Source organism: Geotrypetes seraphini, chromosome 1 (assembly GCF_902459505.1).
Source record: "Geotrypetes seraphini chromosome 1, aGeoSer1.1, whole genome shotgun sequence".
Classification (NCBI taxonomy): domain Eukaryota; kingdom Metazoa; phylum Chordata; class Amphibia; order Gymnophiona; family Dermophiidae; genus Geotrypetes; species Geotrypetes seraphini.
The window spans coordinates 2,688,031-2,701,746 of NC_047084.1; the positions used below are offsets into that span (position 1 = coordinate 2,688,031).

The 13,716-nt window shown below is 46.7% G+C and overlaps 1 protein-coding gene across 2 annotated transcripts in view; it reads right to left on the minus strand.

Annotated features, from left to right (window-relative positions):
• Nucleotides 1–13,716, minus strand: part of LNPEP (leucyl and cystinyl aminopeptidase) — a 178,457-nt gene that overhangs the window by 139,039 nt on the left and 25,702 nt on the right. For both annotated transcript variants that reach the window (XM_033914441.1, XM_033914530.1), the window contains exon 3: nt 3,081–3,219. In XM_033914441.1, coding sequence (XP_033770332.1) covers nt 3,081–3,219 — 139 coding nt within the window. The remainder of the gene's footprint in view (nt 1–3,080; nt 3,220–13,716) is intronic.

A 13,716-nucleotide genomic window follows, 5' to 3' on the forward strand; every position in this document is an offset into this window, starting at 1 on the left:
CTGTTGGAGTACCGGGTTAGGTGGTAAGCGAAGGGACTCTCTGGGCAGTGATGGCATATCCAGCTCCGCCAGGTACTCCTTCGAGTATCTGGAGTCGGACTGGAGGTCTAAGTCCAATGCATGGCCCATGTCTTGGACAAAGCGAGTGAAGGATGGGCGAGATGTCCCCGGGGCCCCGTGCGGGGTCGGGGAACGAGACCTTCGTCGGGTGGAGAAGGATAAGGAGGCTTCCCTCGAGTATCGAGGTTCATGCTCTGATCCACGTTCCGAGGTTGGGGAAGCACTGTGAGAGTGTTCCGGGGTTGTCGATCTTCGGCGTCTCGAGGAGCCCCTCGGAGACGATGCCGGGGTTAGGGGTACCGATCGATGTCGGATTGGTGACCTCGATCCGGACTCCCTCGGAGAATGCGTCCGAGAGGGAGTTCGGAGGATGCGAGGGTTGGAGAGTGATAACTCAGCCACCCTTAGTGGTCCTGTACGAGGTGTGGGAGAACGGCCTCGTAGGGTTGGTGAACCTCGGGCCTTCTTGGAGGTACGGCGGTTCGAGGTTTCTGTCGTTCTAGCCCGACGTTTTGCCCCTCGGCGGTCCGCAGAGGGGGAACGTCTCGGGCGTCTCGGCGAGGAGTCCGAGGAGGATGGGATGCGGCGAGGATTGCGCACCTTTCCTCGAGGTTGTTCGGTGTGAGGCTCAGGCTGGTCTGGCACATTCGAGGTCGAGGCCGATTGAAACTGGGCCATTGCGGCGGACAGCTCCGACGTGATCATCGCTCGGAGTAGGTCCTGGAAGACGGGCACGGACAGCATCGAAGGCATGTCCCCTGCCTCGGTGCGCTCCACCGGGGGCGACCTCGTATCAGAGTATTCCCATGTGGTGGAGGCACGGCCCGAAGATTTGGAGGGCTTAGACGGGGCTGTAAGCATGGGGCTTCCGCCATGCGTCGCCGTTGTCCCCGAGGCTGGCTTCTTCGCTGTTACAGAACCTGAAGAGGGAAGAGGGGACTTACCCCGAGCTCAGGCTTTCTGTTGTCCCGAGGACTTCGGGGTCGAGTCTCGAGGCGATGCCGAGGTTTCCGGGGCCGAGGTCAAGGCCGGGGCCGAGGCCAGGGCCGACCTCGAGGCCGAGGTGGAGGGTTGGTCCGGGGTGAAGAGATCCGCCATGCGGGCTTTTCTTCGGCGGAGGGCCCGGTTTTGGAAAATAGCGCACTGGGGGCAGGAGTCGGTTGGATGAGTCGCCCCCAGGCAAAGGATGCACCGGCGATGCGGGTCTGTGAGAGAAAGAAGCCGCTCGCACCGGGTGCACTTTTTAAAGCCGGTCAAAGGCCGGGACATTAAATCGAAAGTAGCCGCGGCTCGATTAACCACGCGGCCACGGGGACCCGGAAGCCTCCGGGTCGTTGAAAACGAAGCAGGAATCAAGTAAAAAGGTAAGGAATTCGCGCACAGCGACTTAATCGTGAAAAAACAAGAAAAAATCGCGGTGCTAGAAGGCAGTTGGGGCAGAGCCTGAAAAACACGTCTTCTAGGCTCGCGGAAAATTTTGAACTGGAGACCACGAGGGGATGCACCCCCTAGTGGAGCAGGAAGGCACGCATGCGTGGAGCAGCAGAGCAAACTTAAATCTTCAATCAAGTTTGCTTGAAAATGCTTCCGCATCGGGGCTCCGTAGATGACGTCACCCACATGTGAGAATATCATGCCTGCTTGTCCTGGGATAATACCCAGTTTACACGGCCAGCGTATGTGTGCACAGAAGCCAGCCTACCCACTCGGAGCTGAATGCAGCCCAGGACTCGCGGCAATTCTGTCCCTCTCCTGCATTTTGTTTTTCCTTTGCTGCTTAAAGAACCTTTTTTCAATTAGCTTTATCCTTCTGCACTGAGGAAAGGGAATAGAACTTGATATTCTGCCTTTCTGTGGTTATAATAAAAGTGGTTTACATATTATATACAGGTTCTTTTTTTATATAAATCTTTATTAAATTTTCCAACTACAATTGTGCATACAAATAATTCATGTACATATAATATTACAAGAAAAGCACAATAAACTTACATATAGTAATAAGCAATTATTTTCCCCCACCCTCCCACCTATTAATCAAGAAAATAAATACCTACAAGAAACTATTTAAAAATTCCCCAAAACAATTCCAGTACAAACCCCTCCCCCTCCCTTCCACCCTGGATGTGTATGTTTAAAGGTCAGTAAAATAAAGTCAGTTATCATTACAAAATTTAGTCAACGGCTCCCAAACATCCATAAATTTTCTGTAACTTCCCTGCTGTATAGCCATCAGAAGCTCCATTTTAAAAGTATAACAAAGGGATTCCCACCAGAAAGTGTAATTTAACCTATCCCAGTTCTTCCAATTCTTCAAAATAAGTTGTATGGCAACCCCTGTCATTACAAAGAGAAGTTTGTTATTCCTAGCAGATATTTGACTTTTAGCTCTCATTAACGTACCATAATGTACCGTACGTCAATGCCAGTGGATTTTCTTAAGTTGTATCTGAGGTAATATAGGGTTGCCCAGAGCCACAAGTGGAATAAAGCTAAATTAGGTAGCACAGCCAATTTACTTTTTTAAGGCTGGGCTGGAGCTGCAGGGGGAAAGCATCCACAAGGGGATATGGGAGTGAGAAAAGGAGGGTCAATTTTCCCCATGGGGTCCACACTGAGAGCTTTCCCTAGTTTTTATCTGTGAACCATGACTTGGGACTGCAGAGTCATATCTGCGCTCCACCAGGTCCAGCCTGTGAACAAGACCGATAGGCCACATCATTTGATGGAGACTTAACCAACATGTCTGGGAGCTAGGCCAGAGACCAAGCCTGCACACTCCACCATGTGCTAGAGGTAGAGAAAACACTGGAGTATTCCAGACAGCACTGGTGATATCACTGGAGAAATGTCAGTTTTTCTACATTCAGCTGTTGGCAGGATGGAGATACATTTAGCAAATCAAATGACTTCATCTTTGGTATACTAAGGACTTTATAATTACTAGGACAATATTTTCACTAAATGTTATCTTAAACCATCATGTTATTTGAGACACAGCCACCAGAAGCTCTTTTTACCTTGGGCATATTCGATAATGCAATGTGTTTTTCACTTCTCTTGATCTTGATCTGAAAAATGGCTTTAAACGCTGGCTCATCAAAGCAGGGAAAAACTGTTCTTGCTGCCACAGGTTCAAACTGAGTTGCTGCAAGCCACCTGAAGTATAAAGGGAAGGAAAAAAGAAATCCTAAGAAAAAATAGAGAGCCACAGTTGGAATCTGAATGAATATTTTACTCATGACTATGAATATGAAATGCATTACCAATGCCTACAAGGAGAAAGAGGAAAAGAGTGTGCAAAAATTATTGTGTTTAGCACCAACTACAATGGTAAAGACCAATAGATTATTTCCATGTCCTGAAATTACATCTGTATTCTTATGCGTCACAAATGTACAAAGCCAACAATGTAATTACATAGATACATAGAAAAATTAAGGATGATAAAGACCATATAGCCCGTTTGTTTGTTCAGCGGTTGCACCGATGAGGATACACCCCTTACGCAGCCTGGGGTGAAATGGGGATTCCCTGTCAGGTTGAAAAGAGACTGCTATACTCCTGTGTTATGAAGTGGATGCTGGCAAGCAAATGGCAAAAGCAAAAACCAAAATTGTTCGTCCCTTTTGCTGTTTGTTCAGTAGTTGCAGATTGCACTGGTGAAGATGCACCCCTGATATAGCCTGGGGCGAAACGGGGATTCCCTGTTGGATTAAATAGAAACTGCTACTTTCCTGTGTTATGAAGTGGATGCTGGCAAGTTCCAAGGAGCTGGTGATTTTTTTTTTTTTGGGGGGGGGGGGGGGGACTCTGGACTGCAGCTAAATTTTCCTTTTCACCATGCTACTATGAAATGTGAACTATGTAACTGTGAACTGTGCTGGAATGTTTTGATACGGAGCCAATTCTCTCTATGAGAGCGAAGCTTTTCTCCCTGGTAAGGTACTGCATTGAGTGGGTTTTCTATTTTCTTCAGAATTTTGGACTCTAAGAGCTTCTTTTATGAAGGTGCGCTAGAGTTTTTAGCGCATGCACAAAAAGGAGGTGGTAGTGGCTAGCGCGCTCAGGAATTTAACGCGCGCTATTACGCGCATTAAAGCCCTAGCGCACCTTTGTAAAAAGAGGCCTAAATGGAGTGTTTGTTTTAACCTATGAAGATCACTGAGGTTTTTTCTCCACTCCACAATGTTTTTTTGTCCTTTGTTCTTTACTCTCTGGGTTTTTGTGGAGGTTTTTTGAGACAAGAGGTATTGAGAGGGCTCCTTAGTTTATTAATAGAGTATGTGCTTTGGGAATTGGTGATTATTCATACCCTCTCCTTAAGATTGTAGATAGTGATTTGAATTACCCCAATATTGACTGAATAAATGTTACAATAGGGAGTGCTTGGGAGGTAAAAACTCCTAGATGTCATAAATGACTGCTTCTTGGAGCAACTTGTTCAGAAACAGACGAAAGAGGGATCTATTTTACATTTAATCCTTAGTGGAATGCAAGGAATAGTACAGGAAGTAACTATGTTGAGTCCGCTGGGAAACGGTGATCATAACATGATCATATCTGAGCTGATACCAGGAGTGACATTGCTAAAGAAATCTACTGTAGCGGTATTTAATGTTTTTGAAAGGGCGACTACAATAAAATGAGGAAAATGGTTAAAAATAAGTTTAAAAAGGGTCCGTGGCAAAGGTTATGACTAAACCAGGCATGGATGTTATTTAAAAATACCATTGTGGAAGCCCAGACCAGATGTATTCTACATATTAACAAAGATGGAAAGAAGAGAAAACGAAGCCGGCATGGTTAAAAGTTGAACTGAAAGAGGCAATAAGAGCAAAAACAAAACCCCAAACATTCTTTAAATAATGGAAAAAGGATCCAAATGAAGAAAATAAGAGACATAAGCACTGGCACGTTAGATGCAACAAATTAATAAAGAAAGCCAAGAAAGAATATGAAGAGAAACTTGCCAAAGAGACAAAAACTCATAGTAACAATTTTTTAGGTACATTGGAAGTAGAAAACCTGTGAGGGAATCCGTGATCAAGGAGCAAAAGGGACACTCAGGGAGGATAAAGCCATAGAGGAGAGACTGAATGAATTCTTTGCTTTGGTCTACCACCTCATCACCTTCCAACTCCCATCCACAGCCTTGCTTTCCGCTCCCAGAGACCTCCACCCAGTAAAGAAAACGCTCAAACCAGATTCAGTCAACCTTCAGAACCTTTTACGGCATCTGCAAACTAAGCAAAACTATGCAACCAAGATGTCCACTCTAATGATTCAACAGCCTCTACTTGGCATACAATCACTCTATGAAAACTTGGCCCAGACCAGAAAGACAAGGTCAACCACCCACAAACTCTCCTCCCACTAGTTTACATATTATCTCAGACTAGTTTTTTTAGCCCTTTACATTAACGGGTGCTAGCAGCCCTTCTCCCTTACCTTTACCTCCTCCCTGTCCAGCAGCACCCCCCCATCTCCTGCTCCCCCTATCTAGCAGTAGCCCTTCTCCTTTACTTTTATCTCCCCCTCTCCAGCAGTAGCCCTTCTCCCTTACTTGGACCTTCCCCACTGTCCATTAGGAACCTTTCTCCCTTACCTGCAAACCATACAGCCTTGGGGCTTTTGGTAGGCCGGGCCACCTTACATTTTAGAAGTCCCCCACCCCATTCCCTGTGCAGCAGCATTTATTTTCTTTTCTGGCAGGCTTCCTTGCCAAATTTCACAGCCATGGGCAGCAGCAGCTCCTCGACCGATCCGCACTTACAACTGCCCCACACTCGCGGTCTGGCTTGCTCCCTTACTAAAGCTTTTCGCGGTGGCGGCTCCTCTTGCATCTGGCCCTGTGTCCAAAGCTTCTGCGAAGGCTGGCTCCCATGAAAATGTTATTTTTCTGTTCAAAGCTGCCGCGGCATCTTCTCTCAAGAGGCGCACCAGCGTCGGAAGCCTTGTCTCTGACATTCTGATGTCAGAGAGGTTTCCGACGCTGGTGTGGCTCTTGAGAGAAGCTGCCGCCATGGCTTTAAACAGAAAAATAACATTTTCATGGGAGCCAGCCTTTGGAGAAGCTTTGGACACAGGGCCGGATGTAAGAGGAGCCGCCACCGCGAAAAACTGTAGTAAGGGGGCCATCCAGACCGTGAATGTGGGGCCGTTGTAAGCACACATACGCACTCTTGCCGGCCATGGACCTACTGATCACAGATCAGAGATCACGGAACACGCAGGTAAGAGTGCGCATGCACGGCTAGGGTTTTATTATAGTAGATAGCAAAAGAGAAACCTTAGGAAAGCCAAGAGAAGATGGGTTAAATGCCAAAGTGATGAATATAGAGCCCACTGGAAAGTTTGACAAGCTATAAGTCTACCATCCTTAAGGCAAGAAAGCCTATTATGCACAGCTCCTTCAAAGAGTCCCCAATCATTCTTGAAACTTATTCGCATTGACGAATCACCTTTTCTCTGCCTCCCATGGGAAAAAGCACAACAGCCCAGCTGACCTTAACAGTGAAGCACTCTCCAACTACGGTACTTTCAAAGCAAAATTGACAATATTCACAGCACCCTCAATTCTGCTACCCACGGGATACCCCATCCATCTCCTATGCTTGCTCAAGGACTCGCCATGCAGATCCCTAACTCAGCTCCATCCAGTCATGCATGAGGAACTCAAAGACCATGAAACACCTACATCCATTCAACTTGTTCCTTGATCTATAACCATCCAACCTCCTACTATCAGTTCAAGATGCATTCAGCGAAATCAATCCTTCATTTCATTAACACCTCCCTATTGACTGGGAATATACCAAACAGCTGGAAATTTGCCATCATCAAACCCATCCTTAAGAAGCCCATCCTTAACCCCAATGATCCCAGTAACTACAGACCGGTTTCCAATTTGCCATTCATCTTGAAGTTATTAGAGAAGATAGTGCTACAACAACTGCAACCCTTCATGGATCAACAAGGAGCACTCTCCATTTTCCAGTCTGGCTTCCGTGCATGCCACAGCACAGAGACTGTCCTGATGGACATCATTGACGACTGCTGGTCCATACTTGACAAGGGAAACTATGCCTTACTGTTCCTGCTTCACTTCAGTGCAGTCTTTGACACCATCAATCACCAAATCCTGCTCACCAGACTTGCCAACTTACGAGTCCTGGAGTCGGCACTTCAATGGTTCTCCTCTTTTTTATGCCAGAGAACGCAGACTGTGCTATTCGGCTCAGACATTTCTAGGCCTAGGCCCATAAAAAGCAGCATTCCCCATAGAGCCTTGCTGTCCCCACTCCTCTTCAACCTATACATTAAGTCTGTCATTATCAACATCGCCCACAAACACAACATCAAGACCCACTCATACACAGACAATATCCAGCCAGGCCACCCAACTCACCAATACACAAAACTGTCTCATGAAAATGAAAGACTGGATGTCCCTCAACAAACTCCAACTGCCAAAACAGAGCTCCTCTGTGTCAGGAAGAAGAGCTGAAGCTTTACCCATCCATCATTAGCCTGTAAATCAACTACTCTTAATAAAGGACCAAGTCTGCAGCCTTGGCAAAATACTAGATGGCCACCTATCTCATTCTGACCACATCTCTCAGGTCGTCTCCACCTCATTCTATTATCTACGCCAGCTGCGGAAAAATTCATCCTTATCTCTCTGAATTGGACTTTGCCCCAGTATCTCTATGCCTATGTGATCTCACGCTTGGACTACTGCAATTTGCTGTTTAATGGCCTCACAGCAAAAAACCTAAAACTTTCTTCAGCGGGTACAGAACATGCCAATCCATCTCTTAATGAATCTCGGCTTTCAAAACCCTGCATCACCTGCATTATGTTCAGCCCATTGGCTGCCAATCAGCAAACGCTGTGCCTTCAAGGACTTCATATTAGCCCATAAAAGCTTCCACTGCAAGGTTCCTCGCTACATAGCTGCCAAACTGCATCCCTATGTGCCCAACCACTCCAAATCAGAGAGACGACTCCCCCAGGAAGTGCTCCTATAGTCACTTTCTACTCAAGCTATAGAATCAACTGCCCATGCAAATCAGGTCACTGGACCCCCTGATGGCCTTTTGGAGGGAAGTGAAGACCTTCCTCTTCTGTTAACCATCTCACTGGAATGGCTCTCTGAACCAGAAAAAGAATTGTGAGGAGCTGAGTAAAAGGCATAATCCAACCTATGAGGTGGAGTAAACGCCAAGTTCCCAAGTTATGATTATGCACTGTTTTGCACTCCCTCTATATGTTATAGATATGTTTTTTCCTATGTTGACTAAGTTTCCTCTTCAAAAGTATGTATATCCCATGTGCTGTCTAGGTAAATTTCCCTCCGTATGTAATACTGTGTAGCCTACAGTATTGTACTTAGGCCCTTCTGTTTATTGTAACTGTGTGTTCCACTGTAACCCGCCCTGAGCTTTCTGGGAGGACGGGATATAAATCGAAATAAAATAAAATAAAAAGATGCAAGAGATATACTTGAACTGGAAATGGTATTCAAGGGTGATGATTTGAAGGAACTAAAAGAAAACTCAATGAATCTGGAAGATGTACTAAGCCAAACTGACAAGTTAAAAAATAATAAATCACCTGGACTGGATGGTATACATCCCAAGGTACTAAAAGAACTCAAACATGAGATTACTGACTTGCTGTTAGTAATATGTAACCTGTCACTAAAATCATCTGTACTACCTGAAGACTGGAGGGTGGTCAATGTTAGCCAATTTTCAAAAAGGGTTCCAGAGGAGATCTGAGAATTTAGACTGGTAAGCCTGACTTCAGTGCCAGATAAAATAGTGGGAGCTATTTATGTTTAAATTTGTTTTATTATTTTCGATAAACAACAAACATAAAATACAGGTCATCACATAGTGCATTACAATGAGAAATGATCCCCCCTCCCATTCCTCCCCCCTCCCCCCCCCCCAGGGAACAGCCACTGTTAAACTCGCCTGAATTGGTTTATTCTAACAATCTAGCTTTCGCTACGGGAGACAAAGTTAAACAAAAAGGTCTCCAACATCGAAGATACTGAACCCCTCTCTTAGAATGTATGTCTAGAACATCTTGTCTTTCATAACTCGCCCAATAAATCATCTGAGTCCGCCATTGCGAGACGGAAGGCGTGTGCGGGGACAACCAGCATTGTAAAATAGTCTTTATGCCCACCAGAATAGCTCTTTGTACAAATGCATTCACCCCTGGTGTAACCGGGTCCACGGAGAATTTCAGTGTAAAGAGAAAAGTCGACGTCTGTGTCCAGGAGCAATTCCATAGAGACTGTATTGTACGTCCTATTCGCCGCCAGTAGGCTTGAATACCGGGGCATAACAGAAACATATGGCCAAGAGATGCTCTGGCAGCCGCACATCTGGGGCACCTTGCTGAAGTACTGATGTGGGTTTGATGCGCTCTTATGGGTGCTATATAGGCACGAACCAAGAATTTATAATATCGTTCCCTCTCTACTGCTGCCACCAGGATACGTGATCTCAATGTAATGCCCCTCTTTATCATGGACTCTGTAATTGAGGTTTGTAGGTCCAAAGACCAGGATTCGGCTAAGGCTCTGTAGTCCAGGTCTCCAGCCAGCCCCTGCAAATAGCGATGATAAACACTGAGTGGGGTGGGTTCTTGGGCTGTTAAGCAGAGGGCCTCAGATAGCGTATCTTGAACTATGTCCAACAAAGCCTGTCTTGGTAAGGAATTCACGTAGTGTAACAATTGCCTATAACACAGCCAGTCACTAGCTGAAAGGACCTTAGTATCTAATAGTTTCTGGAATGAATAGAGGGTCCCATCCGCATTCAGAATTTGAGACAGATAAAACACTCCCCCTCGAGCCCACCTAGATGGAGCCCTGAGACTTATTCCAGGAACATAATCAACGTTGCCATGTATTGGTAAATAAGGTGTCACTTCTGGTCTAATGTGCATTTGATTGCACAGTTTCTTCCAGGTTTTCCTCAACGGGCCCAATAAAATATCCCCATAGTGTTGTGAGCGCAGAGGCAGTGTGGAAGCATGTATCATGTAGCTGCAATGATAGGGGGTATATGCAAGGCACTCGACCTCAGCCACCGAAAAATGGGAGGTCCCACATAGCCAATCATTTATATGTCGAAGCTGACATGCCATATTCATTCTGCCTAGATGTAAAAGTCCTAAGCCTCCCTGAGATACGGGTAGAAACAGTGTACGGAGGGGTATACGCGAACGCCTGCCACCCCACAGATACCCATTCAACGACTGGTGAAGAACTCTAAGGTGCCGGTGTTGTAACAGCAAGGGTAAGGTCTGTAATAGATACAGCCATTGGGGAATAATCATCATATTGTACAGGGCTATTCGCCCTAATAAAGATAGTGGGTAAGAGCGCCAGGCTCTGAGTTTCTGTCCCGTCAGATGGAGACGGGGGAGAACATTAAGTTTGTATATTTGAGTTAAATCTTGTGGGATCCAAATCCCCAAATAACGTAAAGATTTCGTGGCCCATTCCAATTGAAAGGGCCCCTGCCAGGAAGTTCGGACATCATCTTGCAAAGGCATGACTAGGGATTTTTGCTTATTTAAGATTAGGCCAGAGAATAAATGGAACTCATCCAACAGCTCGAGGGCTCTAGTCAGGGATTGCTGGGGGCAAGCCAGGGTTAACAAAATATCGTCAGCAAATGCTAACACCCGTAATTGGGATGTTCCCTCCATTAATCCTACTAAAACATCATCTTTTTGTATTGTTCTGAGGAGGGGTTCCAGGTACAGTATGAATAGTAATGGTGACAATGGGCAACCCTGGCGTGCCCCCCTGCCCACCCCAAAGGGTGGTGTATGAATTCCATTTACCAGTATGGATGCTGTGGGGGACGTGTATAATGCTCGCAGTGCGGCTAGAAATTGCCCGCCTATACCTACATATTCCAGAACCGAAAACAAGTAAGGCCACAGGACCTGATCGAATGCTTTGGCCGCATCCAAGCTCACCAAAATGCCCTCAACGTGTGATTCTTGCGCCCTAGCCATAGCCAAAAGAGTGCGTCTCACGTTGAGGACAGAGTGGCGGCCCTGAACAAAGCCCACCTGCGCAGATGATATAATGTGTGATAAAAGCGGAGTGAGACGGTTTGCCAACAAACGGGATAGGATTTTTATGTCTACGTTTAGTAGGGATATAGGTCTGTAGGAGTCAACCTCTTCCCTAGGTTTGTTCGGTTTCGGGATCAGTGTTATAGTGGCAGAATTAGCGTAGGCCGGAAATGCTCCGGTCTCTGTCACCTCCTCATAATAGGACATCAGTGACTCACAGAGCTGGGGCAACATCATCTTATAAAATTCTGCCGAAAACCCGTCAGGGCCCGGGGCAGTGCAGGAACGCAAGGTCTTAATGGCTTTTTGTATCTCTGGGCCTTCCAGGGGTCTGTTCAAAGTTTCCCGCTGGCGTTCAGTGAAACTAGGCAGGCCAGCATCAGTTAGATAATCAAGAACATCAGGGCCTGAGTATGGTTTGGGATTCGCGTAGAATGTCGAGAAGTGCCGATAGAATGCGTCCGCAATGTCTTTCGGTGCAGTGTGGTAGGTAGTGGGACTATGTTTAATTCTTGGTATATATCTGGAGTCCTGCCAGTTCTTGGTTATTGAAGCTAACATCCGGCCCGGTTTATTCCCAAACCTATGATATTTGTATTTGCGGTAAATTAAGGAGCGTTTGGTGCGGTCATGTATTAATGTATTAAGAGCTACTTGTGCTACATGAAGGTCTTCCTTCAATTCAGTGGTTGGTGTGCTTATAAATTTCGCCTTCAAAGCTGTGCATTTTCTTTCCAAACTTATAATACTGGCCGCTATGCGTTTATTCCTTGCCACAACGTAGGCAATGATCTCCCCCCTGAGAACAGATTTAGCGGTTTCCCAGAAAAGGCCCGGTTCAGTTCGATGTTGTGCGTTATTTGTTAGAAAATCATCCCAGCGCGTTCTGAGGTAGGCCCCAAAGTCTGGGTCCTCTTGAAGGTAAGATGGGAATCTCCACCGACAGGCTCCCTGAGGAGGCCGTCCCCAAGCCAGGTCAACCCAAACAGGACAGTGGTCCGATACCTCCATAGGGCCTATAATAGAATCTGTGACTCGACCAAACCAGGATTCCGGAACCAGCATGTAGTCTATGCGTGAGAACGACCCGTGTGCCCGAGATTGGTGTGTGTAATCTCGCTCTGTTGGGTGGAGAAGTCTCCATGGATCTACCAGACCCAATGATTGACAGAGTAAGGGGATACCTTTGTTTAAGTTGGGCACCGTCAGCGTTTGGGGACCGGAACGATCCAAGGAAGTGTCTAGCACTTGGTTAAGGTCACCAGCTATTATCAGTGGCAGGGTAGTGTCTTGCAAGCCTAGGGATACCAATTTATCAAAAAATACTTGTGAGTATGTGTTCGGCCCATATACAATCAGCAGCCGGAAATCCGTGCCCTGCATAGATATCTTTAAGAGTAAATATCTTCCCTCAGGATCTTCAGCAAGTGACGTCACTGAGCAGTGTAACCCCTTGCGTACAAGCAAACATATCCCGGCTCTTTTCCCAGATGAGGAGGCTGAGTACACAGATCCCACCCATCCCCTTTGTAGTTTACAGTGTTCATCCCGGGTCAATTTAGTCTCCTGGAGGCACGCTAAGTCCGCCCTATGGTGTTTTATCTGTCTCAAGAGCTTCGTACGTTTAATTGGTGATGTGATCCCAGACACATTCCAAGACAGAATACGGAGAGAGTGGTCACCCAGGGTCAAAGCACCAACAGCTTGAACCATCCGGCCGCATGTGATCTACACCCAGGTGCCCAGCCTCGCCCGGGTGAGCCAATCTGTCCCCGCAGCAACTAATAATCAGGCAAATATGAACAAGTAACATCCCCAATAACCCATCAGTAGGCTGTTCCCCACACTCCAACACCCTCCCCCCCTTACCCCCAAAAATCCCAAAGACCATATCCCCGAAGGAATATGTGGTAGGTCCGAGAATGGCGCCTCACGAGACCCCACCCCCACCCCTGTAAACAATAATTCAACAGTGCCCCCATCATTTCAGGCTAATAACATTTCAGACTAATAACATTTCAGTCTAATAACATTTCAGTAACATTCAACTTAACAATAGCCGGTTCTGCCTTCCAGTATGAATCACGCCGCCTCTTCGTTTGCGCCTATGTCGGCTCGGACGTTGGTGTGATGGCCTTGTTTATATAGTCAGCGGCTGTCACAGCCTCGGTGAACACGTGCCACGAGCCCTCATGGTGTATCTTTAGGACCGCTGGATAGATGAACTGAAAACGATACTTATTTTCTTCCAGCTTAGAGCACAGAGGGTAGAAGGCTTTCCTGCGTTCAGTGAGAGCTGCAGAGTAATCCTGGCTTATCCGTATTGCAGAGCCTCTGAACTTCACTGCGTCGCGTTTAGTGCGGTACTGTCGCAGGATCTCCAGTTTGTGTCTGTAGTTGAGGATTTTCACAATCACCACCCTAGGCCTGGAGTCCCTAGTCGGACGGGGGCCGAGGCGATGTGCTCTTTCCAAGCACAATGGGCCCAGAGATGTTGTGTCTGGGAATTCCAGCTCCAGCCAGCCCTCCAGCTCCGCAGTT